Raw genomic sequence first — 25,266 nt, 5'->3', positions numbered from 1 at the left:
GTTGCGTAAGGACTCCACGACAAGCTCAACGTAACCGGACCCGGAATCGCGCGCAAGTAAACGACTCTATGGAATATCCTTATTACACTCCGCGAAGTGGTGCTTATTCCGCCATGTTTTTTCGCGAGAAGAAAATCTGAATATCGTCTTGAGTAAAAGTTCCAATAAGAACGAGACCCAAGGAGTACCGCCACGAGGACCTTGAGAAAAGGCATAAACTCTTTAAAGACGCAGGTAGTACATATATCAGAGTTACGATACATCCAGTATATATGTATATACTCATACGTGTATATCACCAACTGCAGGAACAGGATATAGGAAACAATGCTCAATAGAGTTTCTGAATAACCATATAATATACCAGCGTCCCTAGTAGTTATCCAATATCCAAACCATATATATATATATATCACGTACAATAGGTACGATCTACTCACCTACAGCACATAAATGCTATACGGAGCATCTTACACGCTATATTGTCTTCTGCATGGGGACCCGTTATATATATGTATGGTATACAAGGTGCATAAGAATTTTCAATTACAGATTCTATCCCCATTACCGACCTGAAACATGGTCAGATATAGAATACCCTACAGTTCGGAGATTTTGTGTAGCTCTTCAACCTACCAAACACGAGCACACAACCGTACGGAAGTATTAATTCACTTGGCATAACAGCACAGCGAAAGCCCATCCCCTTAGTAAAGGAACCGAGGTAGCCTGGAACGCGAGCACCACCAGGTAGTTGTACTGGTAGTAACGGGCGACTAATGCATCCCCGCAAGCACCCTTAATTGGAAGGCTACGCCCCCCCCCCTCCAGAGGTACCTCAACCCCCTTACAAGATTACATTGTTACTTGTTCGGAGAACCTCTATTATTTGCATTACCGAGTGTAGCTAACTGATGGAGTTGGCTTTGCAATGTGCATTCTATGGATAAAGTATAACGATATATAAAGTGTAGGTATACGAACGACATACATGCTATAATGGCGGATCGAGTAGAATTGCCGTGGGACAGTATAATTGGTAGTGCATTCTCTTATGTCTATGCTGGATGGATACATAGACGTAGCTGGATAAGGGTAAGTATGCAAAACTGAGAACTAATATTTACACACGTTTCTCTATGACACGGTACTTTAATGTATGCATTGCAATTTCTCATTATTCTCATATTCTATGTATGTCTGTATAACACCGTTCTACGTACTGGAATTACGTGTAGATAATTTGGTTTCTCTGCCATTTTGTATCCATAATTGGATGATTTTTAGAAAGCCTCATCTTATTTCGGATTTAAGCCCTGAGTAATGGGGAGGATAAAGGGACCAAAATGTTGGATGTATCCTGTTGAGAAATTGTTGGGTAGGCAGAACTTGGTATATGTATAGGTATACTTAGATGGGTGAACAAGGGTGATGATGACGTCTTGAAACTATAATAATAATAATAATCGATATCATTTTAGAAGGATTTGAGTTTGAATTTGTTTATAGGAGTGATAAGAGTGCACTTATATGTTTTTCTATTGTTAAGAAAATTAGGGGGAGGGAAGCCATAGGTTGGGGATGCCATTGCTCACGGGCCGTAGCATCGCAGTTCCACTTTGAAGGATCATCTCCTTACAGATCAAAATGTATTCAAGTCCCCTAGAAGTGAATATTAATATTGCGGGCTGACCATGGATATGTAGAAATTTAAATAAAATGTATTTTCCTACCTTGAAAGCAGAAAGGACCGCCGCGGGGTCTGAGGTGGTCCGGGCCGAGGGCGCCTGATTCGTAGCACCGTAACTCAGCTGATGCTGATAGTTGCAAAGGATCTTCTTGTGAGCACTAGCTTGAGCTCTGTAAGCCGACACTGATAACTTCATTTCTCCCTGTTCCCGATAAAGGGTCCTGACGCCCTCCCGACACGGCCAGGCGACATCCTCCTAGCGATGTCCTTAAGCTTTTCTGCCGTGGAAGTTAAATTATCCTGACGGTAAGTCTCAGGAGGTGTTCACGGCTCAGTTATATTCGGATGACCCTGTGGTTTTGAGTTTCTTTAGATTTTTCTTCTTTTAAAGGATACGAGTTTTTTTCATAGGCTTAGTGTGACGTTTTGTTAAAATATTATTATTATCTAATACGATGTATTATTATGAATTTCCCCAGAATGCTACGAAGTCTTCCCCGCCACAAGAAAATATTCAGCCAGTCACGTGGTGCTTCGACATCTCGAATGATTAAAGGTTCTATCACAACAGCAAGGACTTTTCCTCCCTCTGGAAATTTCTGAACTGGCCTACCAAATACGAGTAGTACTACAGTCGATTATGCGATTTTCCTGGGAACACCCTTTGATAAATCAAATGCTGTTTCAGAGACGAAGGCTTCTTCTTCCTTTCTTTTACAGAATTTCACAGGATGTAATTCCGTGGAGAAAGTTTCTGCTGAATTCAAAAGTATTCTATATTTTATAGGTCATTTTATTTTTTTATGGATTTCCGTATTTTTCTCTTAATTCCGTTCACGTACTGCGATATCACTCGTGAAGCTGCGTCCACAATGTCAGTTCGACGGGTCCGACGCTCGGGTTGTGCGTCGCGACGCTTTGTGAAATTAAAAAGGATATGCGGGTATTGCTAATAGCTTCCCTCGAGTACGAGAAATATGAGTGAATATGAACTTCTGCCATTTCTGTACCGTTGTCGTCGTCGTCGTCGCTGTCTTTGACGCCCAAACGATTCCTTCACCTTTTTCAACACTTCACAATTCTCAAAGTCCTCGGAGCACAGCCACGTCACAAGGCTACCAAGAATATCTGTTTCACGTCAGCGTTTGAAAACCGTAAAAGGAAAATTTTCTTCACAACTTTACTCGGCTCGGAAAGACGGTTCTTTATTCCACCGTTAAGCGAAACATTAACGTTGCTTATCCCACTTGTAACAATTTTTATTCCTCGTTACAGTAATCCTGCACTCTCAGTAATTCTGTTCTTGTATCACCTTTATCAACGTACATAAAACTCGTACGTACAGATACGTCGGTACACTCACGATAGAGATTCGTTTACGCGATTAATTCAAAAATGTCATTAGTATCTAATCAAATTAATTACATGGTTCACTTGAAAAACACGTTAATAAAGTCACTCACGATAAATATAACGACTGTTATACCTCCTTTATATATATATTTCGTTATATAACACACATATAGATTATTATTCCAAAATACCTTTCTAGTCCAATATAAAGTCCCTAGACAGCCGAAATCCTTGACACAAGTTAAAGGTCATTGGCAAACGTCCACTGAAGAAAGTAGAAACACAATCGTAACACGTGAAGACCCGTTCATAAGGAAGCACTTAGAACACGCGTATATGTATGTCAATCGCGTTTGTTCACCCTCGTGAAAATAAAGCTTCGTTCACACAGTACAACGCATGATCGTTCAAGGAGCAGGGAAAACAAAATCCACAACAACGTAAACGAACACCACAATATCACATTGCACTGAACACGTCTCACTCAATGGTCCATTTATGAGAAAGAGAAAGAATAACTGTGCTCGCGATAGCAAGAAGTGACGTGAGTAAATGGACGCGAAGCCAAAAAACTATAGTCGGGAAGAAATGGACGTGACACTTCCTCCAAGATGTATGCGCAGTAACACAATGAGATATTATCATCAGACAGTTTCTTCTTCGTCATATTAAGTATCTCGATCGAATGATCACCCGTCCACAATGGAAATCTTTTCCAGTCGCAACGACTCTGGTGACTTTTACGACGAGTTCTTCGTTCTAACACTGTTTTTGTAACTGGATTATTAGCGCTGCCAACAGAACAGCACACCGGGACATCGACTGACTGACTGCCACGAGTTCTACGTATCGTGGCTAGAGAGCCATCGACGTTATATGTATAGCTATAGCCTTTATATATATGTTCTATATTCCACGTTAACTGGATTAAATATTATCATAAACTCAACGCGAAAGACATCTACCTACCTACCCTACCCTACCTACTTGCCAGTCTAATAATTCATAGGATTACTTGACACGCCCCTGGGTTTCACGTCGACCCAACTGTCTACCATTCCTATTTCTACGTTATCCTTTAGATTTATTTTTCTATTTTTGTATTATTATTGCTTTTCTTCTCTTAATTTCTCTCACACTAATTTCTCAGTTCAGTATAGTACACGTGTCTCGTATGCTACTACATATATGGCAGTCTATACTCCCTGCTGGAAATCACCCTGCCGACAAGTAGTTCTATATGTACGTCACCCTGCTATTGTTCATGACTACAGCACTGCTTCTGTAGACACTAACCGCATCGCAATACCTTTACTGATCTGTCTACGCGTCGAAATTGGATTTTCGAAAATCAAGGGCGACCTTTACCACGGATTCTTTTTTATCTTATCCTCTGTGCTTTGGACGTAAGGGATATATGTATAGACAACTAGGGGTTTCAGTGTTATTTTATTTTCCAGGAAGTTTTTACGAGAAATATCATTGTTATACTCACTGGATTTATTTGCGTCTTGTTACCAAAAATAAATATGTACTTTATGAGATACTTGGGATATTTAGAGTAATCGAATTTTCCAGAAAAATTTATTTCGCGTTACACTCTCAATGGAGAAGATTTTGTTGATCCGACCGTCGGATTTTTTTTCATGTTTTCTCACCCTGAGGGACCAATTATTTTGTACCTTTGAAGAGAAAACGAACGAAAAATGCAGAAAAACATTAACGCTACCCTTTCCTTGCAGTGAAAAAATTAACAATCTCATGCACCCTTTATTTAACGTGCCCTGCTTTGTGGATACACAAACACTTGACCTGGCCTTCTTCTGAAACATAAGCTTTCTTTTTTACTCTCTTTCTTTTCCTCTTCACCCTATTACTTCAACCCAATCTACCTTATTACTCCTCCCTTCGAACCTTCTTGCTCACGCTAAAAATATATATATCTACGTATATGCAACGTACGGCCGGATAAGCGCCGCCACGAATCAGTGGCTTAGCAAAAAGGAGCCTCTAATAGAACGCGGAGAGGATCTAGGACGCTCGAATGAGCTTGGCGAACGTTCGGTATCGAATTCTCGCGAACGTCCATAGGCTTTGCTAATATTCTAGATAGATTGAGCCACGGTCATTTCTCGCGGTTCGCTTACTTTATACGAACGCCTTGGTCTGGTCTGATAGGACAACCCATACACCTACTACGTAAGCATCGAAGATTGAGTGTCTACGAGAGTTTGAGAGCCTGAAAAGAAATAGCGGACGGTACGAGCGACAGATAGATGTCAGTGGCTAAAATGAAATCCGAGAAAGTTAAGAAGAAAATAAAAGAAATGAAATTTGAGACAATATAATTCCGTCAATTGACGAGAGATTCTGAAATTTGGACTCCTGGAATTTGGTAAAGTACGAAATTTCGTTATTCCACGATGGATAGGGGGACTGAAGAAGAAGCAAGATTATATAAACGAATAGAAGAGAGAAAGAGAAAGCGAGGGAGAAGAATTAGGATTTCGGAAGAGAGGCTGTAGGTACTTCGCTATGGGGAGGATGCCGACCCTCGTTCACGTCGACAAATTAATTATGCTTAATTTTGCCACCTTCGATACCGAGGTATTGCGTTTAGCCTGTGTTACTGGGAAATGTAAATCCGATGCTGCCAAGACATTTTACCCTGAATTAAGAATCGTTACTGACAAATGGCACGTTGTTTAACCCAATAAGTCACCCATGAATCTTACAGTCATATATTACTCTTGCGTTAAGTTTGCGAACAAATGAATTTTACCGAAAGTCGAAAGTGACTCTTTTAATTTTTGCCACTTCGTTTTCTACTCGAGATACATTCCTTCCATTAACTTTCTCTTTCTTTCAAGTTTTGCCTCTTACTTTTATTCTTTTTCTCTCTCGCACGTGGCCCTCGCTTTTGGCAAACTAATAACAGAATTTTATTAGAAATTGGCTCGCCTCCAAAAGATCCTCAAGCAATATCGACGTCCGCCTTGCTAATCGACCCTGTGATAAGGAGAAAGCATTAAAAAGTAAAAATAACATATTTACATACGTTGGATAAATTTTTGTCAAAATTTATGAATTGTCAATTGAAAAAAAATTTCCGTCCACAAAATCTAGTTCAACTCCAGTAAATTCGTTTTCTCGCTTACGAAGTGAACCGCGCGACCTCTTTTTTATGACAGCGTAAGTTGCGTCACGGATGAGCCAATGAGATTCTCAGCGAGTCGCGTTGTCACCGCGTCGAAATTCCAGCGTAAATTCCCGTCTAGAATTCCCAAGAGTTCCCTGGGGCGAATCCCGAACTCGGTATCCCACAAATCGAATCTACAGTCCCGCAGTCAGCGAAGTCCCGACTTCCTAACGGACGTCCTACAAGCGAAAACATCAACCCTAACTTATAGGAGACAACTGACAATAAGTTACCCCATGGGTATTTCACCGCGAGATCAGTCAAATAATGTCCATAGTATCAATTTTGTACCTTCCCACTATCTATACAACAAACCATTATCCTATATATTTATATACACATATGCAACATGTAATATATCTATATAATACATATAGGTTATGGTCATCCTATCAATTACCCCTTCAGCCGTATATTATAACGTCACTGCACACGACATATTACCCTCGCGAGCACCAAATGCTGAATTCATCCGTTATTTTCGGCTAGAGACTGTGTATATATATATATATACAAACACGAAGCATATATCTCTTTCCTAAACCCTTTTAATTGCTACTCTCAAAAGAACACTGAAATACCAGAAGCACCCAAGGGTACAGGTACCACAGGCTTTGGCAATCGCATTGCCGTCGCGCTTTGACGATAAATTATTTTCGTGCTACAAAAGTACCACTGTATAACATTTAAACCGGATACAAAGTCTTAGCGTTGATTATTAAAATCTTCGACACTTTTGATTGAACCGCGATATCAATTCCAAGCGTAGATATACTCTAAATAGACGTGCAAGCGTTATATAATAATTGTGAATAAAAAATATGAAAGTTACAATTTACACGACACAGTGCAGTTGCTATCCCACGGGGGGTGGATACCTCTCTTAAAGCGCAGGGTTGGTTTTTCCGTTTAATGTATAGGATAAGAGATGGATATTTTTTTTCTTTCTCTCTTTCTCTCTTATTCGCTCGGTTATATTCACGCACGTGTTACGACCCCACGAAAGTCACTAGAGCGAGGGCAACGTCATCGGGGATGGTTATACCCGAAGAAGACCCACTGAACTCTGACGATACACGTTCCCACTCTACCACCACACCCTTAGATTAAAAACCGAAATCATCCCCTATAGAGGCTCGACGAGAGCTCCACACCGAGTCTGGTAGCACTTCTCTATTCAACCCTCTGAATTCGTATAGGCGCCCAATCATCCCTCAGGCTCACTGACTCACTCTATACACCCTCAGGAGCAGAACCCACTGGAACATCACTGCGCAGACTCATATCCTCCAGGCTGGCTAGTCTCGAGAACACAGCCTCCGAGATAGAAAGGATCCTTATAGATATATATATATACTAGGGTATATAGCGGGTGCTCTCCTTCAACGGCACGTCCTTTGCCACGGCGCCCAGACTGCCGCGAGAACTCACGAATTCCGCGAATCTTCCATTCGGAACGGGGGACGATCATCCCCTAGTTTGGGGCTGCTCGATTGCGCAGAATCTCTTCTACGGGGGGCTTATGCGGCATCAAGTGCCTTTCTTCGTATGGGAGGCACACGGAGTGGGTGGTAAGAGCAGGAGAGTGGCCCAGTGTGCTAGGGGGAAGAATTTTTTGGATGATACTCCTCTTTGAATCGACCTGTATAATCTTGTGGCATTCTCGCCTGTGTTGGCCACGTCAGCAATTTGTAGATTTTCGAATCTGATTTAAATATCAAAATCATCCACTATTGTTGAGACATTATTATACCGAAATCTTGAATACCTCTACTACCCTCTCAAGTCCCGGTATATATACTTTGAAACGACCTGCATACCATTTACTGGGGTCTATTGGCTGATTTACAAGCCAAAGTCATAAACCCTACATGGCCGACCGGATATGCCCCCTGGGAGTAATACGTTTCAGTGAAAATTAAAAAAAAAATTCTACTCCGAATCTTTGATTGTTTATGGAAATTTATTATTTTTTGTTGATTAAATTCATGTTCATTACGATGTTTTGATAAAAGTTTCAGTGTCTGTGACAGATTTTCTACCTGTTCGAGAGGCAGCTGAGAAATTTGAATCTGTGAGCAAAACGCGGCTGTACGATATCCCGAATGGTTTACTTAGAAAACACTTTCGGTAAAAGCGCTTGTCGGATAGGAAAAAAAGAAAAACACTTTTCCTGCGTAAGGGGATGGAAATGCCATAAATACATTTTCCGCTTCCCTTTTTAAAGTAAGTATGCTTTATGAGACCGGAACGGAACCGGATGGAATAGTTGTAAGCGCCGCAAGCATAAAGATGCCACCTTCTCGTAGGGTATAACCGTATATAGAAGAAAGATGCAAAGTCTAACATTTATAGGATAAACAAAGTTTATCTGTAATTTCAAAGCCGTAAAACATTGTTTCTCACGTATTTGCTCGATTATGGCATGACGGAAAAAGATGATATTAATCCACCTGGTAAACAGTATTATCGCACCGCCATCACGTTTATCGCCCATTACTAACGTTGTATAACTTGCTGCAGCAATTTCCACGTGAATAATTACTGTTTTATTAGCAATAACCAACCGGAAAGCAAGAAAAAATAAGAGTGGTTGATGACGTCGGCAAGCGGCCAAGACGACTCGAATGGAATTGCGGAAACTCGAGTTGCGATGAGAAAATGCCGGAGACGAGGTTGATTAGAACTGGTAATGAAATAATACAAGTAATAAGATACTACTTATTTTTCATTACTGCATAAGGGACTCCAGTCAGAATCAAAAAAAAATTGACCTCATTAAATAAATGAATTTGAAAAAAAAATCGACATATATTTGAAAATTCCAGATAATCATTACCTGATTGACCGAAAATTGCAACAGGGTTGGAATGCGTTTAACCATAGTATATAATGCGCCCCAAAATTCTTTAGAAATTCTTTAAAATCCCATCGACTCTTGCAAAATACCAAAGGGTGTTTGTATCTACCCCTTCGTGGTTTTCCTACGGGGTAACTTTGCTCGGTCGTGCACGAGACGAGCTTGAAAATAAAGTCAATAAACATTAGTAACAACCCTTTGCTTGTTTCGATGGAGAATCTTGTCTTAATTTCCAGCTACTAACCGTGATTACTTCGGGAACGAGTGGGAACGCTTGACTGAATGCGTTCAGTCATTGTTCCAAGGGGTGACATTGTTCCCAAGAGGGTTGAAAGGTTGGGTAGGTACTGTTAGAAGAACATAAAAGGTGTGCTGCCGGTAAAGCATCTGCTTCACTCGAGGAGGACAGTATCTTCTGTCTTCTAAAGAAAGTACCGCCTAGAATTTGAAAAATATTTATAAGCTACAGTACAAAATTTTATAACAAAGAAAAATAAATAAATAAAGATCCATTACGTTTAATCCTCTTCCACGGCATTTCTCGTGGCTCTTGGAAGAGCTCTGACTCCTTGCTCAGCGCAGATGCTATCGTGCTCCTTGCAACATCCGCGAATCGATTCTCACCACGCTTTCTACAGACGTTTACACGTTATAGAGTCCGCCTATAATTTCTGAGAAAGACTCCAGTCCTGGCATTTTCCTCCTCGCAGACACTTCTGGTACCTCAGGTCGATCGTTAGGGTCTCATGTCAATTTCTACTGTGAGGAGGAAAATGATACTTTCTTACTATCACCAGTAGGCGGCATGGTGCCATGAGTACCTGGCTTTAAGATTTTCCTGGGGTGTTTTTCCCCAAGGATTTTCCGAGGTGAACGTGTAATGTGGTGAGACTAGATAGATGCCATCCTTCAAGGTAACACGTTTCTCTTTTGTACTCAGGTGCAAGCTCATCAATCACGACCGAATGGAGAGTATAATTTTCTCCTGAGGGATAAAAAATATATAAAGCACCACAACACGCCAAACAGCGTAATTTCATTAGTCTTTCGAATCCTACGAAATTACGTGGTATTGTATACTCCGTGCGTGTAAACTTTTTTCCTCGATACTCTTCCACGGTCCCGTGTAGGATATACACGTGCAACGTTCGTCTTTAATATGCATTACGAGTATGGACATGAAACATAAAGCAATACATGACAAATTGTATATTTTCCACCTGAACAATTTAGGTTTAATCCACCAGAAATAATCGTTCGAATTCAGAACTGTTTCGCGTTTATACGGAAAAAAAAAAATAGAAAATAAAAAAAGGGTTAAGTACTGAAACTGAACTCCGTATACGAAAAGTGACGTGAGTGGACCTCGACATGTCTGAGTAGAAAATAACGCTTGGCGCGTATAGCGCAGTTTGTAGAAACAGAAAATAAAAAAAAAGTGGACTCTGCCAATTCCGTGCGATCAATCAGTCCCTGGAGTACAGGCGTACTTTTGCACACAAAAACATACGTGTTTGGAATTTGTACACCCAGAACAAATTTAAGGCACCGCTACAAAATATCGACAGATTTATGGAGCACCAATTATAAAAAAATTTGATTGTTAATAGTTAATTTGGTAATACGATCCGAGACAATTATTTTTTATTAAAGCTACGGCTGTATTTGGCTGCGTGCGTCTACGCAATTAGCGAATTTGTCGTTTAACCAACGTTAAATTCCGCCGAGGTTCATCGATCAAAAACTGTCGCTTTTGATTTTCGCCAGGAACCGCCGCGATGACAATAGGGTTCGGGGTTTAGACAAATATTCGCATTGATGGTCAACTCATATTTTTGCTACAGAGATAACAGTTTATTTCGTAATAATATGATAAATATCTAAAAAGTTACAGATTTTTTTTCCCTTTATCGTGTTCCTGGTTTCTTTTTCTTTTCAAATATACATCGAAATTTTTTGAGCAATTACATGGAATCAATAATAATCAACGCATCTTCGACTAATTCTAATAATTTCACAGCCAATTCCAATGGGCGATATCGCACGTGTATCCTTAACTGCCAATCGATGTTAATCAACAGTTGAACCAAGCAAAGTCAAAATTGCCAAGCTTTATGTGGCATCAATTTAAGTAAAGAAAAATGACAATCCCCACATTAAGGGTCGTTAATTACAAATAGCAATTATCTTAAATATCTCTTAAGAAACGATGTAAAGTTATAATTAGTGACATTAAAAACCAATTAATAACGTTCCGCCCGTTGAGCGTAAAAAGACGTAATTTCCATATCTTTTATCGCAGAATAACGACGCAACGCTGGCATTTGGAATTGGCCTGTTCAATTGACAGTTTATCAAAGGTTAGGGTGCGTTCAGTGCAAAAATTGAAAAATCGATAAGGTGTAAACTTAGGTGTACAAATACATACGTATCTGTTAGTATATACGAGAAATAGTTAAAAAGGAAAAACATGTTCATGAATGGTGATTTGTAAAAAAATAAATAAAATCAATAAAAATGAAGATAAATGTATTACGGGTGGATACATTGAAGGGTGTTTTTCTAAAGAGGCGACATAGTGCTACAATCGCGTGTTAAAGTAGTAGTACATATATTAAATATATATTCGGAAGACGCTATGTATGTTTACAATTATAATAATTAGCATTGACTGGTCCGCTACATGTTACGTGTCCACTGAATATTATATCAAGAACATTACAGGCTATATTGCGCCTTTAAAAAACACCCTGTATATTCTACTAGAATATTTCATTGTCTGCGTTACATGATTAAAGGAGAGGACAAGAATAAGAAATAAAAAAATGATTTTAAATTCTAAATCGGAGAAGGCTGATACTGTGATATGTAGACTAACAATTTTAAAAATTTCTTAGAGTCTACTTTACTTCTGAATTCAGAATATTGTACAGATCGATCAAAAATCATTGGCACATTAGTTGGAGTTGGAAAATAAAAAAAATAGTAATACTATTCCAAACAGCTTTCTCCGTGCTAAGTGTCGTTTATGACTTCTGAGCACGTCTCATTGTGTGTTATCACTCAAAAGTCCAAACTAATTGACCAACATTATTTGGCACATTTCGAATGCGTTCCAGACCATTCTTCTCTTCGTTAAGTATTTTGATTTTAAGTAAAGGTAGGTTTACGTTACAGTGTCGGTTCTTCGTATTGAGTTCAATTAGCCATTGGTATTTTTATAACCTATAGAAATGGTTTTACATTTTCTCTATACTTTGGCAGATACTTTGAACTCATCTCGAAGACCTCGCGACACTCAATGGAAATATACTTTATTGTTAGTTGTGCATAGGAAACCTAACACTTTCTTAATAAATATCAGCAAACCATACGTGACTGAATTGATATTCAATTGTCTTATTGCGAAAAATTGACTTTGTTTAATGCTACTCGTGCAACGTACTTCGTAAATGTACGCTGATACGTTGCAGATTGTGTGAAATACATATCAGCCACGGTATAACGTTTTGTTGAAAGTCACAGTAATTTCAAAAGTAGTAAGGAAAAACTAGGCGGTGCTGTATTTCTAATAGATTGAATAGATAAAAATTTTGTAGTTAAGTACAGTTAAACCGTAATATGAGATTGTATATTATTGTAGGTGCCATAGTATTAAAGTAGGCCAAATCACTTTTGAAAAGGCTGGTGTATCAACTATCGACAAAACGTTACGGTTTGGATGGTTTACTAATAGTAATTAATAATAGTTTAGTTACGTTAAAAGGTAACGGATCGTTATTGTTTACGCTGTAATAGTAACAGTATACATAGTGTTAAAGATAGTACACATAGTCCCATTAAATGCGCACCTATGTTTTAAGGCATTATTAATTTCATTACTTTATATTATTTTGCTAGTTTCACCTTGTTGGATTTACTGCATTTAACATTGAATTATTTTCTTCAACCCAACAAAGAATTTTTTTACCTCTTCATATACAGTAAACATTCTCAATGCAGTATTGCGTACATAATTTTGTTTTTCAAGATTTTCTAATAAGAATACAGTGGTAGAATTATTAGAAAAATGCAGTGCAAGATTTTGGAATTATTTTTCCATACAAGTTTGAAAGACAAATAAAGACGTAGCGAAAATAAATAGAAAACATTATTTTCGGTATGCAACTCTAGAGTGAACTCATATAAAGTTTAAATTGTTTTCAAATTTCACTGATTACAAACAAATAATCTCAAACAAAAAGTTGTTGGTTTCCATTGGCCCCAGCACCACAAGTAAAGCATGTGTCAGATAGTTTATTTGTCAGTTTTTCCATTTGTTCCCTGTCATGCTGTTAATGGATCAGTAAAATTTGAAAACAACATGTAAGAAATTAGCAATTTTGACTTGACAAATAATCTGCCTCGCAAGCTACCTGGTTGTGTGCAATTTATTTCCATAGTTTATGGTTTAAGTTAGCTCATTAGTATAAGGCAAATTATTTATTACAAAAGATTTTTTTTAAGTTTTGGCATTGAAAATCAATTTAAAAATAAATATAAATTCAGCAACATAATGTACTTATACCTGAAACTTAAACAAATAAAATAAAAATTATCTAAATATCTAAGTTCCCCATTTTTATTTTAGCTGTGGTGTTTTGTTAGGACCAACTATTTTGTTACGCAAAATATTGAAGTGTCCTTGCACCTGCAAGAGTTGAGCTCTTAAAGACTCCGAAAGTTGCTTCTGGAGCTGCTGCACCTCCAGGATATCTTGGCGCAGCGTCTGATATTCCTCCTTAACCTGAGTCACTGAGCGCAACAGTCTAAGGACAGATATCTGTTCAAAATAGCATGCAAAGTATTAAAATTATATCTGCGATTTCAAATGTGAATAGCTAAAGATAGCAGTTCCTTAGACGGCACCTATCTATAAAATTATAAAGGAAAAAATACTGTACTAATCTCTTTAATATTAAAATAAGTAATCACATGTACGAAAATATAGAATTAATTTCAAAGAATACAACATTACAGCATCCATTAAGGCAGGTCAAGGTAGAACTAATGAACACTTGCCTTGCAATTTAAAAATAAATACTAATAAATCAATGTACGTTACTTCATTATCAGGATCTTGAAACTCCTTTTCAAAGCTGTCAATCTGCCAAGCAATCATGTCGAGCTTGCCGTCAGCCTTCTGGACCTAGATTCCCAAGAATCACGTATGAAATATTCATCTAAAAAACTCAAATGTACTTTCGCAAGGTTAGCCGGAAATTAATAATAACGCAACTCACACTCTGTTCGAGATGCACAATAGCAGATTCCATTTTGCACTAATTTCCTGTCCGTTATCCGGCAGATTCTCTGAATCCAATACACGTAGAATACACGTACTTAAATGACCGTTATAACTTATTATCCAAGTGTCATCGATTTCGGCCTCAGGACATAGGGTGCTGTCTTTTGAAAACAGAATCCAACGGTTGCCACCAGGCAGCAGCACTATCCGCGCTACAATTCAAAAGCACGTTTCTTGAACGACAACTGCCTTTCCGCATTTTCCGTACATAAATGCCGTTTCCAGGGTAACCTCAAGGTGGCAGCATCACTTCCCTGGTAGATATACACGCGAACCCTTTTTCCGTCCCTTGGTCTTCTGGCGATTTATCGATCTGTTTTTTTCTTCTTTGCTATATATCCACCGGCACGCTCCATTGAATGACCTATTTATTCTTACCGCTAACCGGATGCCATTTGGAAAAGCGTAAACGTCCCGGAAAACAAGGAGCTATTGATTATCTTTCGAACGAAACAAATTTGAACGTACACATTTCACGTTAGAATTCAAGGAAAATCTATCAAAATGAAATGACCAGCTAACGATTAGATAATATCCGCGCGATGAACAATGCAAACAAAATCTAAATATGCTTGCGTTATTAAAAAACATGGCGTGGTCTTTTTTCTGTACACGACAAGTTCTAGTCAACGATCTTTTTATTTTTCTCACCGTTAACTACTTTCTACTGTATTATTTATCCCATCAACGCAAACTGACAATTTACTCCTGTGTGCTTGAAACGTCCATAAGAAAATGCATTGCTTGAATCGCAATGCAACGAAAAATAATAATGTATCATTATATGAAAAGAAAAAAAAGACAGAATTACGAGTCAAGTATTTTCCTTGCAACACAATATATCATAATAGTTCCTTTGAACGTATTATGTATGTGCACCACGAGACTACCATAGACACTATCATTTCTCAATGACAAACATTGCTTGGAATGACACAACTATTTTAGGCGAGTGTCTAATCGCCAGGTAATATATCTATACACATGTATAATATATATGTATACCTATTATATACAGGGTCTGTTGCATAAATCTTTACTTTTAACTCTATGCGACTGACGCATAGGAGCATAACTACTAATAAACTAAATAATATATCTAAAATTGACAGAGAAATATTCCAAGAATCATTGTATGAATATTTCTCAAGTTTTTCTTCTTTCGTCCTACCCTTTTTTTCTGCATGCTGTTATGTTACTTTGGTCACGCCAGCTAATATTGCACGAGACGCACGTCGTCAGGGACTGTAAGAGCCAAGTACTCAATTAAAATTGACTACCCGTCGGTTCTCAGTACTATAAGAATCGTTGGCCCAAGAACACGTTTTGATATTTGTGGCAGTATCTGGATCCTTGAAGAAAAAAAGAAGTAAGAGCCAAAATCCTTACACAGACATGAAATTAACTATAAAAAAATGTATTGAATCAATTAAAGAAAGAGTAACTCATTAAAGTCAATAAAATGGCATATTACATACAAATATATAAATAATAAAAATATTATAACTGATAACATATTTTAAAAAAAGCGACATGTGATTTTTGCAAAATTTCGTATGAATTTCATTAAAACAATTTTTTATTCAACCTACTCGATTATTTATACATGCAAAATCTGAATATGCTATTCTTGATTGTTTATCATGATCAAGATGGTTATCTAAAAGAATATGATGTACGGTAGATTGATGAGTCTTTTATTGCGCAATTGATCTTATAACGTTGATAGAACGACAGATGCGTATGATTTGATAAAGTGGGTCTGACTGGAACTTGATTATTAAAGGAGTCGTAATTTAATTTAATTGTCGATACACGTTGACCAGTAAAGTGAGAATAAAATAATTAAACGATGTAACTTCACATAATTAGCTCGTTGCAGAAAACAAGGCAATTAAAAATGGCACTGCTTCAACTAGTAAGTCTAGAGGAGGAGCAGAAGCGAAATCCTGAATTAAAGAAAGCAGATATTCAATCCTTAAGAGAATGGTGCCAGAAGCAACCGCATTTACCAAATATCACGGACAGCGAGTTGGCCCTTTTTTTACACAGTAATTACTACAGCATTGAATCAACCAAATCTACCATTGACGTATATTACACCGTGCGAACGCACGTACCAGAATTTTTCTCTAACAGAGATCCAATGGGACAAAAAGAATTGCGACATGCTTTTAACGTTGCGTAAGTTTTTACAATTTTTTTAATTTAAAAAAAATAGATAAAACTTATTTCTACCACGTATACGGAATATTAGCGTTTTTTCTTTTACCATAAAAAGTTCGTTGGATATACTTTTTTTAAGGGTGCACACGTCTCTGGATGGTACAACGAGAGACGGTCATAAAATCATCTTTGGTAAACTAATTGACTTAGATCCGTCTCATTACGTATATAATGATTGCATGAAGTACTTCTGTATGGTCCTTGATCTGTGGATGCTTGGGGAAGGAACTCTCCCTGGGCACATAATTCTTATTGATATGGAGGGCGTCGTCTTCGGCCATGCTGGTCGACTCAGTCCTATGGGGTTGAAAAAGTTTCTTTACTATCTTCAAGAAGGTCTTCCTGTTCGGCTCAAGGGATTACACTTCATGAACACTACTCCTGTGATGGATGTTATCCTTGGTATGATGAAACCCTTCATGAAAAAGAGTTTAATGGATATGGTAAGAATAACATAGTCACATAAGAATTTTATCAGGCAAACGGATTAATCTACAAATGATCAATTCCTATTTGAAAATGCAATTTGCATTGAATAATTGATTTTTTTTTATTTTGGATATTTCATTTGGTTAATTCCTCGAAAGAAAGTCTTAAAAAAACATTTGATTCCGTGTATTTAAAAATTAGCAATTCCTACAAGAAAATTCAATTTGTGTTGAATTATTAATAATTTTTTTTAAAACCTTGATATCGTTATAGCTCTTCGTTCACTCCACGAAAGACAGTCTGGAAAAACACATACCATTAGAAATATTGCCCAATGAACTTGGAGGAAAGGCTGGAAGTATGAAGGACCTTCATGCTGCCAGTATTAAAAAATTGGAGGAACATCGAAGCTGGTTTCAGGACGATGAAGCAAATCATCGCGTTAACGAAACTCTGAGACCTGGCAAGGCCAAGAACGTTACTGATATTTTTGGTGTGGAGGGAAGCTTCAAGAAACTTGAAATTGATTAACTCGTGATTAATTAAACTTTGTCGTCCTGATCACACTTTATGCTATTGAAGCGTATTAACGGATCTATGCATTTTAAATGGGTTTAACAGCTGTTTTTTTTTTAAGTATATTTTATAATATTTACAACGTCTATTAAATAATGCTAACACCTGTAGTGTAAAATTAGATAAAAATGTTTGGATAAAGGTTCGTTTTTTTTTTCTTTTCCATATTATCAACGAATCGACGTTCTTTACTTTTCACATATCATCTTTGTATTTTACGCAATTATTGTTGCTTGGAATACAGTTATCTAGTTATAAGTAGTAGTTACGTGTTTCTAAATATCATATACACTTTAAAACGAAACATGCAATGCGATCTAACCTTTGACCCCTTTCATGCTATGAAAGCATGAACAAGACCTTGACATTCCGGCGAAACTAAAGAGATTCTTATTAATCTAAAATATCATTTATCAAAAATAGATGAAACTTTTACAAGTCATTTCGTAATCTACAATAGGTAATAATTTCATACAGAGGTAATTCTGTGTTTTCCGTAAGTGCGTAGTAATGCAAATTCTCTTTAGTCATTGACAAATTGTAATGAGGATTGAATCATCCGAGATTTCATTAAAGTGCGTTCACAATTGCGTAAAAGTATAATAATCCTAAGTGAAATAGTGACTCTCAGGGTGGATAAAAATATTTCTCACATATAGATATTCATTAAGGAATATAAAATATCATTAGAATATAAATAAGTCAAAATTCACGGCGCTCTCATTACATCATGTAAATAATCGAGCAACCTAACCGCATTCGTTGTGAAAGGAGCTTAAAGTCTTGCCTCCACTTTTTCCTCAATGTTTCTTATATGACTTTCACTGAAGAGAATATCGACTCAGTATACAACTGGTTGCGAAAACGTTAAGATCGTTAGAGTTTACTTTACTAAGAAAAATGAATATTGTCGTGGTAAGTAATGAGAGGTTAGAATATTCTGATGTACAGCAGATTTAACGACTTGGCAGTTTCTTTACTTTTGCCTTAACGTTCCGTGCAAGAAGATCAAGGTTAGCAGAATTCTCGTCTGCGTAACGCTATTAATCGTTTAAATGTAAAGTTGTATATAGATTATATAATAGCTAGAAAAAATTATTTTGATATTAATTACATTCAGTTTTTATCTCTATGGTTATTTTCTCAAAGATACAATGGTGTGCCGTAAGTATAATAAAGATTATCGAATTCGAACGTATTAAAATGTCAGACATTTAGAAAGCAGCGAGTTTTCGTATCCGGTATGGATTCGCTTCTAGCACGTTGTTGCATCAAAGACGTAACGAGAAGGTCACTTTATTAAAATGGACCATACATTCCTTTTTATGAATTATTCGGCCATGGTCGTTAATTCTGATCAAGTCGTTTATGCTGCTTGTGTAATTTAATTAAATATTTTTTTTATTTGAGACTGCCCTTGTTCTTTCGAACACGTGCATGGGCTCTTGGGCTCTTGAGGTTTATGGCAAATACTCAACGGAAAATTTGGAAGTAACCACTCCGCCACCACCCCCAAAACCATACAGCTTTAAATATCAAGCAGGACGTTACCCTGGACAAATCGATCGAGTTCATCAGGAAGCTGGCGATGGTTCCGGAATTGTTCATGGTATGTTTAATACGATATAAATTGTAAATTCAGATAACACAAAATGTCTGTGCAAAACAGTTGACTTACTTTTACGGCAAAGATTTCCTAAGAGCATGTTTTAAATTTAGTATTAATAAAAAATTTTTTTAAATAATATTAGCAAATAGGCAAAAAATAGTGGCATAATTACAAGCAAAGCAATTCATTTCGTGTTACTTTTGTGAGTCTATTTTGAAAATATTCTATAATAAATAATTGCTTGAACAAAAGAATATTTTGTTAGGAAATTCTTAGGAATGAATTATTTTTTTTATTTCACGATTTTAATAAATCATGGCTAAAATGCTTATAAACTCTTATTATTGGAATTATAATAGTTATATATTGCTGCAAATATGGCAACAAATGAGTATACATTGTTCTATGGTTTTCACAACAATCTGTACAATGTCCTGCTGATCGGTTGCTGTGATATTTGCACCCTAGTTGTTATCTGGGAGGTTATGATGTTTTTAATCTCAATTCGTTCGTATTTTGTCTACGTTCAAAATAATTGCTTGGAAAAAGTAAACAAAGATAATCTGTCGAACTTTTCGAAGAGTTTCAAGTTATTTTTTCTTTTACAATTTCAAAGTAATATCTTATTTTATTCTGTTGTAGGTTCTTACTCGTATATAGATCCAAAGCACAAAGTGAGAACCGTTGATTACGTGGCTGATGCCAATGGCTTCCATCCTTCCTTGACGAACTTCGAGGACACTCTGGTGACTCCTACAGACTCCGAAGCCGTTAAACTTGCCAAGGAAAAGCATTATGCTCTTTACGAAAGAATTGCCAATGCGAATGCTCAAGGAATTCCCCCTCATGTGCCAGCGGTAATTGCTCCATGTTTATTTACGTTTTTTTTTCAATTTATTTGTCAGTTTTATATACTGCCCACAATTTTTCACGTCTAGCAGATAGATGCAGTCGTCTTGATTGGTTGTTATTTTATTGTAGGATTCTGCTAGTGTAACCAGGGCGAAAGACAAACATCTACAGCTGTTCCAGAAAATCGCACAAGAACACGCAGAAATTGCTGCGCAGAGGGAAGCAGAACGTTTGGCGTTCGAAGCGACATCTGTACCAAATGAGGTCCCATTAGAGTATAGTTATTAATTTTGACGATTGTCTTTATATTGTTAGGAATTAAGTTAACGTCCTTTCGTCGCTATCTCACTTGTGCGAATTATTGCGAAATACTCAAATTGTATTATAATACTGACAGATACGTTTCAGTGACATTGAAATAAATGTGATTTAACAATTAACTTAAATTTGTCATTTGTGAATAGAAAAATGTAGTGTTGTCAGAGATCCCTGGAATCTCCAAATAATATCCGGTGATTAATATTAATTTGTTTGTCACTGGAGACATTGTGTAAAACATTTTAAAAAAGTGGTCTGATTTTGTAACTTATCCAACCATTGCAGTAAACTCATCGCCAGGAATATACTGAACGAGTAAAGTCATTAATTGTATTATGCCCGGTGCAATTCGTAATAATCCCATGCATGACGAACGTCACGAGAGAAAAATATCCTCAGTTCTCTGCGGATGTGTTGTTGTGGTAAATGATATTTTGATCGTAGATAAATCTCAACAATGGCCATGGATTTTATATAAAAATGCGTACTCCACTAGAGAGGGCTCAGTTTTCCGAACAGCAGTTGTGAAATTTAAAAGAAATGAAGCTCTTATCATTAGTTTTGTTTTGTTTCCTTTTGGTGGGATTAACGGTAAGATGATTAAAGTTCTTGGTTTTAACCATCGAGATATAGTATGGACTACGTGATCCCTACTTTAGATCCTTTGAAAAATGTCCGCTTAAATAAATAAGGAGGGAATGAGGTGGCGACCAATCGCTCTCCTTTTTTAATGTTCCTATTGGCTATGTTTTCTATATTTTCGTACTACGGCTGCTAATTAGAAAGAGACCAGGGCTTAACCGCCACCAGCCGCTATATTTTTCTTTCAGCCAACCATGTTTCCTATGTCTCTATGCGTAGTTCGTACTATACGTCGATGGTTTTAACATTTAATTGTAACGGTTCGATCAATCTGTTTATTTTTCTCCAATAGTACTCAATGTCTGTGGAAAAACATGATCATGCGGCTGTAGGATTTAATCATGATGGAAGAAATCCTGCTTGCCGAGGACGAGGACCACCTCCTACTCGGGGTAATGGAAATGGTGGCAGTGGCAGTAGTCAAACCGATGAACAAGGTAAAAAAACTTACCTAAAAAATATTATGACTATTTGTTTCTGTACACAATAGAACTAAACCATGTTTTATATTTTAGTAAATGGAATGAATGCTGCTGTCAATGGAAATTCTTAAAAAGAAAGGTCGAAAGCGCAATGAATAAATTTCTTAATCAAAATGTTGTATTAGTTATTAACATTGTAGTAGAACAATAAAATATATTGCACTATATTTAAATTAATAGACAACACCCCTTTTTCATTAGTTTTATCTTTAAGTATGAATTTTATTGGTACTGAAATACATAGTACATTAATATAATATATTTAATAAAAGGGGCAGTCATGTTGAGCATCCCGTATATAACAAAAGTAACTTTTACACCTTGCATTTGATGGTATAGCCGATACATTTGAAGCATTGCAAAATTATTTTTTGCAATTCTTCATACATCCCGGCAAATTGATAAAAAGATCTGTCGAAGTATCATGATTTTTCATTTGAAATTCATACATTCATTGAGATGGTATCTCCAGTGGCTGTGATATATATTTATGACATATATATTATATATATATTGTGTGTATATATATATACAGGGTGAATCACGAATCGTGATCAGTAGAGATTACTTTGTTATTAGCATTCCGATCGAAAATGTTTTTATCAGCTTTTGCATGGTTTCAAGAGAGCTTTAACGTGATAGTGAAAAATTACTGGTCAACTCTTTTTTTAAATGTTTTTTCAAGGTTACCTTGAATTTTTTGCAACTGAACATATAATTTTTTTACGCCTGTCTGTTAGGGGATTACAAGACGAATTCGGTACATGTAAGGACATGGCATTTTTTTCGTCTGATTCGAAAGAAAATTCAAAAACTTTGTATCGCAAGGAGAATCACAGCTACGCCATTATTACGCATCCAATGTTGTTGAAAAGTCAAAATTACTTAACGATCTTACTTCATTAGATTACTTTTTGTGGGGTACATTAAAAGACAAAGTTTATGCAGATGCTCCAACAACACTGGAAGATATGCGACGAAGGATTGCGGATGCATGCTCAACCATCAGTGTAGAGACCATAAAGAATGCAAAACAATCTTTTGTTCACCGTCCACGCGAGTGCATTGCAACCCGTGGACTCCATTTTGAACATCGCTACAATTAAATTGGTAAATTTTGACTTGTCAACAACATTGGTTGCGTAATAACGGCGCAGCTGTGATTCTCGGTGTTGATACAAAGTTTTTTAATTTTATTTCGAATCAGATGAAAAAAATGTCATGTCCTTACATGTGCCGAATTCGTCTTGAAATCCCCTAACAGACAGGCGTAAAAAAATTATATGTTCAGTTGCAAAAAATTCAAGGTAACCTTGAAAAAACATTTAAAAAAAGAGTTGACCAGTAATTTTTCACTATCACGTTAAAGCTCTCTTGAAACCATGCAAAAGCTGATAAAAACATTTTCGATCGGAATGCTAATAACAAAGTAATCTCTACTGATCACGATTCGTGATTCACCCTGTATATATATATATACTATATAAATGCTTTCTACTTTGTAGGACATTGTATTAAAACCAACTACAGACTTTAATATGAACGTATGATTACTGAGGAACCTATGGATTATCACGAGTTGCTGTGTCAGTGTTAAGTGTTTATATAGGCTTTTACCAATCGATGTATTAAGAGAAAAGGTAAAAGATTGAATATTTGACAATGATTTCGATAAGGCATAAGGTCAGAAAAACATATTTAATGGTATTAAGATTCATAATCTAATAGTTTCATCACAGAAAACCAAAGTTCGAGTCCACATAGTCTTTCACATTATTTCTTATACATTTAGTGTCAGGCCTTACTTCTTTAACAGGTGTTTAATATCTTTGTTTTGTTTCTGCAATGTCATATCAGCAGTTTCTGTCTTGTCCATAATATTCTCAATTAAATCATTCTGTGCATCTATTTCTTCCGATAACCCAATGGCTAATCCTTTCAATCGTGCCAAAGAACCACTCATCTCATCTAAGTTTTTCTCTAATACTGCGCTAACATTTTTCGTGGCCGATTTTTGTTCGTTGTCATAGTCATCATCTAAGAGGCCTTTAATACGTAAGGATGGATGGTTTGCGGCTAAATGTGCCTGACTTTTCTCTACGGTACTCTTGAGTGTACCAGAAGTTAGCGATCCTGAGCTTGTAGACTCTGATAATTTAGTGCCAATAGAAGCACTCGGTGTTGGTGCATCTATTGACTTGCCACTAAGATAATTTTTAAGACTACCAAAAACACTCTTTATACCTTGAATATGTTTTTGACTAAATCGCAATGTGCTATTTATATCATCCAATCTTTCTTCTGTGCGCTCTAATTGTTCCCTCTGTCTGACAAGTTCCTAAAACAAAGAATATATACTACTTTCTATTCTTGCCAAGATTAGGTGAGCAGTCTGTCCTTATATGCAATATGCGATAGAAGGAATTGGCTAAACTACAAACTACGATTCCTTTATGAAGTTAGCTATGCACTGTTTAGTGTTTTTTACATATAGTCCTTCAAGAAGGAGTCGTATTCTGCAGTTTTACCAAGAAATTTGACACCAGATACCAAAAACAGACCTAATAATACATTTAAACTTTTAAAATAAATAAGTATACCTCAGCTGTAGCAGCTCCAATTTGTTCTGAATCCCTCAGTAGAGATATAGACCTCTCGGATGACTGGATCGTCCTATCCTCAATAGCTCTTCTGCGTGCTACCAACTGCTGATGTTTCTGTTCCAATTCATTATCAAAATTAGTGTAGTGATTTCCAGTGGAGTAATTGTTTGGCCCAGAAGGTCTTGAGGGAGCATTTCGCAAAAAGGTTTCGTCATCCACATCATCCTCTAAGGAGAAAAATGGATTCTTTGGGTCACTCAAATAATTATGACCAGACATCTCGAAAATTTTTGGCTTTACGTAATAAGCACCACTATTACTGTCTCTGATATCCCACTGAAACACTCCCACTGTCCAATTAACCTTAAGAATAATCAACTGATTGAAAGACTGTCACTCGCAACATGACACCTTGCATGACACTGATCATGTGCCAGGCTTCAAAATGTACCATATAAAGTCAAAAGATGACAGCACTGTCTACGAATCTAGTGCCATCTTTGACAATATCCCTGAAAGTTGATATAATACCTGCGACTATTACCAATTACTACATAGACGTTTTTAGATCTTCTTCCTTTCCAACAATAGAACCAGGCAGACGGGCAGTTGCAAGTTTAAAATACAATCTACAGTATCAAAAATCTTCCAAAGGTAGCAACTATAACTTCATACTGTTACTGGCAATAACCCTTATAAAAACGGTAATAGTTACTAAATAGATTTATGATGTACAAGATTACTACCTCAGACAGTACATACAGTATCGTGTCTTAAAAAACCTAAAATCCCAATACAATTTTTTTTAATAGTTTTTTCCGACTTACTTTATAACTTTTCCAAGGTTGTCCTATGAATATCTATTTAACGCTAAATTGGAAAAAAAAGGAAGAATATTGTTCGACCGAGTGAATGTGGTATCATGTCTATTTGTCTCGTATATATACATATATGTAATAGGGTCACGATACACATTTCATTAATTACACCTATAATTAATATGCTTGTCACGAGCAACAGACACACTCCCCCTAATAACAACTGCAATTGGGTAAATTAGTAACAGATATGATATTCATC

General features: G+C 36.7%; 5 protein-coding genes across 14 annotated transcripts in view; 2 read left to right on the top strand and 3 right to left on the bottom strand.

The window, feature by feature from the left end:
• Positions 1–10,300, bottom strand: part of LOC107266738 — a 45,014-nt gene extending 34,714 nt beyond the window's left edge. The window contains exons 1-6 of one of the 7 annotated variants that reach the window (XM_025084133.1): positions 10,169–10,300; positions 9,924–10,087; positions 9,619–9,861; positions 9,347–9,540; positions 9,082–9,263; positions 1,734–2,041 (exon numbers count right to left, since the gene is read on the bottom strand). In XM_025084133.1, coding sequence (XP_024939901.1) covers positions 1,734–1,886 — 153 coding nt within the window. In that variant the 5' untranslated portion in view covers positions 1,887–2,041; positions 9,082–9,263; positions 9,347–9,540; ... (1 more) ...; positions 9,924–10,087; positions 10,169–10,300. Of the gene's footprint in view, positions 1–1,733; positions 7,035–7,074; positions 7,455–7,474; positions 8,993–9,081; positions 9,264–9,346; positions 9,541–9,618; positions 9,862–9,923; positions 10,088–10,168 lie in introns of those variants that run through there. The other 6 variants (XM_025084131.1, XM_025084129.1, XM_025084130.1 and 3 more) reach the window with 6 other exon arrangements.
• A 634-nt stretch (positions 10,301–10,934) lies between these two features.
• On the bottom strand, positions 10,935–15,506 carry LOC107266737. 2 transcript variants are annotated; one of them, XM_015737516.2, is made up of 4 exons: positions 14,681–15,506; positions 14,385–14,601; positions 14,207–14,290; positions 10,935–13,924 (listed from the first exon to the last, which is right to left on the bottom strand). In XM_015737516.2, exons 2-4 carry the CDS (start codon positions 14,415–14,417, stop codon positions 13,724–13,726), a joined length of 318 nt encoding a protein of 105 aa, XP_015593002.1. In that variant the 5' UTR covers positions 14,418–14,601; positions 14,681–15,506; the 3' UTR covers positions 10,935–13,723. The 2 variants fall into 2 exon arrangements, with proteins under 2 accessions (XP_015593002.1, XP_024939917.1); XM_025084149.1 differs by having other exon boundaries at positions 14,385–15,506.
• A 138-nt stretch (positions 15,507–15,644) lies between these two features.
• Positions 15,645–17,822, top strand: LOC107266735 (alpha-tocopherol transfer protein-like). 2 transcript variants are annotated; one of them, XM_015737511.1, is made up of 4 exons: positions 15,645–15,818; positions 16,322–16,633; positions 16,755–17,118; positions 17,378–17,822. In XM_015737511.1, the coding sequence occupies exons 2-4, from the start codon at positions 16,350–16,352 to the stop codon at positions 17,633–17,635; spliced, it is 906 nt and encodes a 301-aa protein (XP_015592997.1). In that variant the 5' UTR covers positions 15,645–15,818; positions 16,322–16,349; the 3' UTR covers positions 17,636–17,822. The 2 variants fall into 2 exon arrangements, with proteins under 2 accessions (XP_015592997.1, XP_015592996.1); XM_015737510.2 differs by having other exon boundaries at positions 15,696–15,818; positions 16,332–16,633; positions 17,378–17,789.
• Positions 17,823–18,264: 442 nt separating this feature from the next.
• LOC107266736 lies at positions 18,265–21,756 on the top strand. Of its 2 annotated transcripts, XR_003059456.1 has the most exons (7): positions 18,265–18,595; positions 19,091–19,289; positions 19,932–20,146; positions 20,271–20,405; positions 20,904–21,050; positions 21,394–21,538; positions 21,617–21,756. XR_003059456.1 is itself a non-coding variant. In XM_025084146.1 (6 exons), the coding sequence occupies exons 1-6, from the start codon at positions 18,581–18,583 to the stop codon at positions 21,652–21,654; spliced, it is 747 nt and encodes a 248-aa protein (XP_024939914.1). In that variant the 5' UTR covers positions 18,265–18,580; the 3' UTR covers positions 21,655–21,756. The 2 variants fall into 2 exon arrangements, 1 of the variants encoding a protein (XP_024939914.1); XM_025084146.1 differs by lacking the exon at positions 20,904–21,050.
• Positions 21,757–23,262: 1,506 nt separating this feature from the next.
• On the bottom strand, positions 23,263–24,602 carry LOC107266573 (synaptosomal-associated protein 29). Its single transcript, XM_015737187.2, has 2 exons — positions 24,184–24,602; positions 23,263–23,921 (listed from the first exon to the last, which is right to left on the bottom strand). The coding sequence occupies exons 1-2, from the start codon at positions 24,463–24,465 to the stop codon at positions 23,385–23,387; spliced, it is 819 nt and encodes a 272-aa protein (XP_015592673.1). The 5' UTR covers positions 24,466–24,602; the 3' UTR covers positions 23,263–23,384.
• Between the last annotated feature and the right edge of the window lie 664 nt (positions 24,603–25,266).

The sequence above is a fragment of the Cephus cinctus genome, unplaced genomic scaffold, assembly GCF_000341935.2.
Source record: "Cephus cinctus unplaced genomic scaffold, Ccin1 Ccin1_scaffold0330, whole genome shotgun sequence".
NCBI classification, from domain to species: domain Eukaryota; kingdom Metazoa; phylum Arthropoda; class Insecta; order Hymenoptera; family Cephidae; genus Cephus; species Cephus cinctus.
The sequence above is the reverse complement of the archived record's forward strand: the minus strand, read 5'-3'. Positions and strand labels throughout refer to the sequence as shown.

Coding starts and splice junctions, on each gene's coding strand:
- LOC107266573 (XM_015737187.2), bottom strand. CDS start 24,465: ATGTCTGGTCATAATTATTTGAGTGACCCAAAGAATCCATTTTTCTCC. Junction 23,922..24,183: donor TTGGAGCTGCTACAGCTGAG/GTATACTTATTT, acceptor TCTTTGTTTTAG/GAACTTGTCAGACAGAGGGA.
- LOC107266736 (XM_025084146.1), top strand. Junction 20,147..20,270: donor TTCCCCCTCATGTGCCAGCG/GTAATTGCTCCA, acceptor ATTTTATTGTAG/GATTCTGCTAGTGTAACCAG. Junction 21,539..21,616: donor TAGTCAAACCGATGAACAAG/GTAAAAAAACTT, acceptor TTTATATTTTAG/TAAATGGAATGAATGCTGCT.
- LOC107266735 (XM_015737511.1), top strand. CDS start 16,350: ATGGCACTGCTTCAACTAGTAAGTCTAGAGGAGGAGCAGAAGCGAAAT. Junction 16,634..16,754: donor CGACATGCTTTTAACGTTGC/GTAAGTTTTTAC, acceptor ACTTTTTTTAAG/GGTGCACACGTCTCTGGATG. Junction 17,119..17,377: donor AAAAGAGTTTAATGGATATG/GTAAGAATAACA, acceptor ATATCGTTATAG/CTCTTCGTTCACTCCACGAA.
- LOC107266737 (XM_025084149.1), bottom strand. CDS start 14,417: ATGGAATCTGCTATTGTGCATCTCGAACAGAGT. Junction 14,291..14,384: donor TTGTGCATCTCGAACAGAGT/GTGAGTTGCGTT, acceptor TTGGGAATCTAG/GTCCAGAAGGCTGACGGCAA. Junction 13,925..14,206: donor TTCAAGATCCTGATAATGAA/GTAACGTACATT, acceptor TATTTTGAACAG/ATATCTGTCCTTAGACTGTT.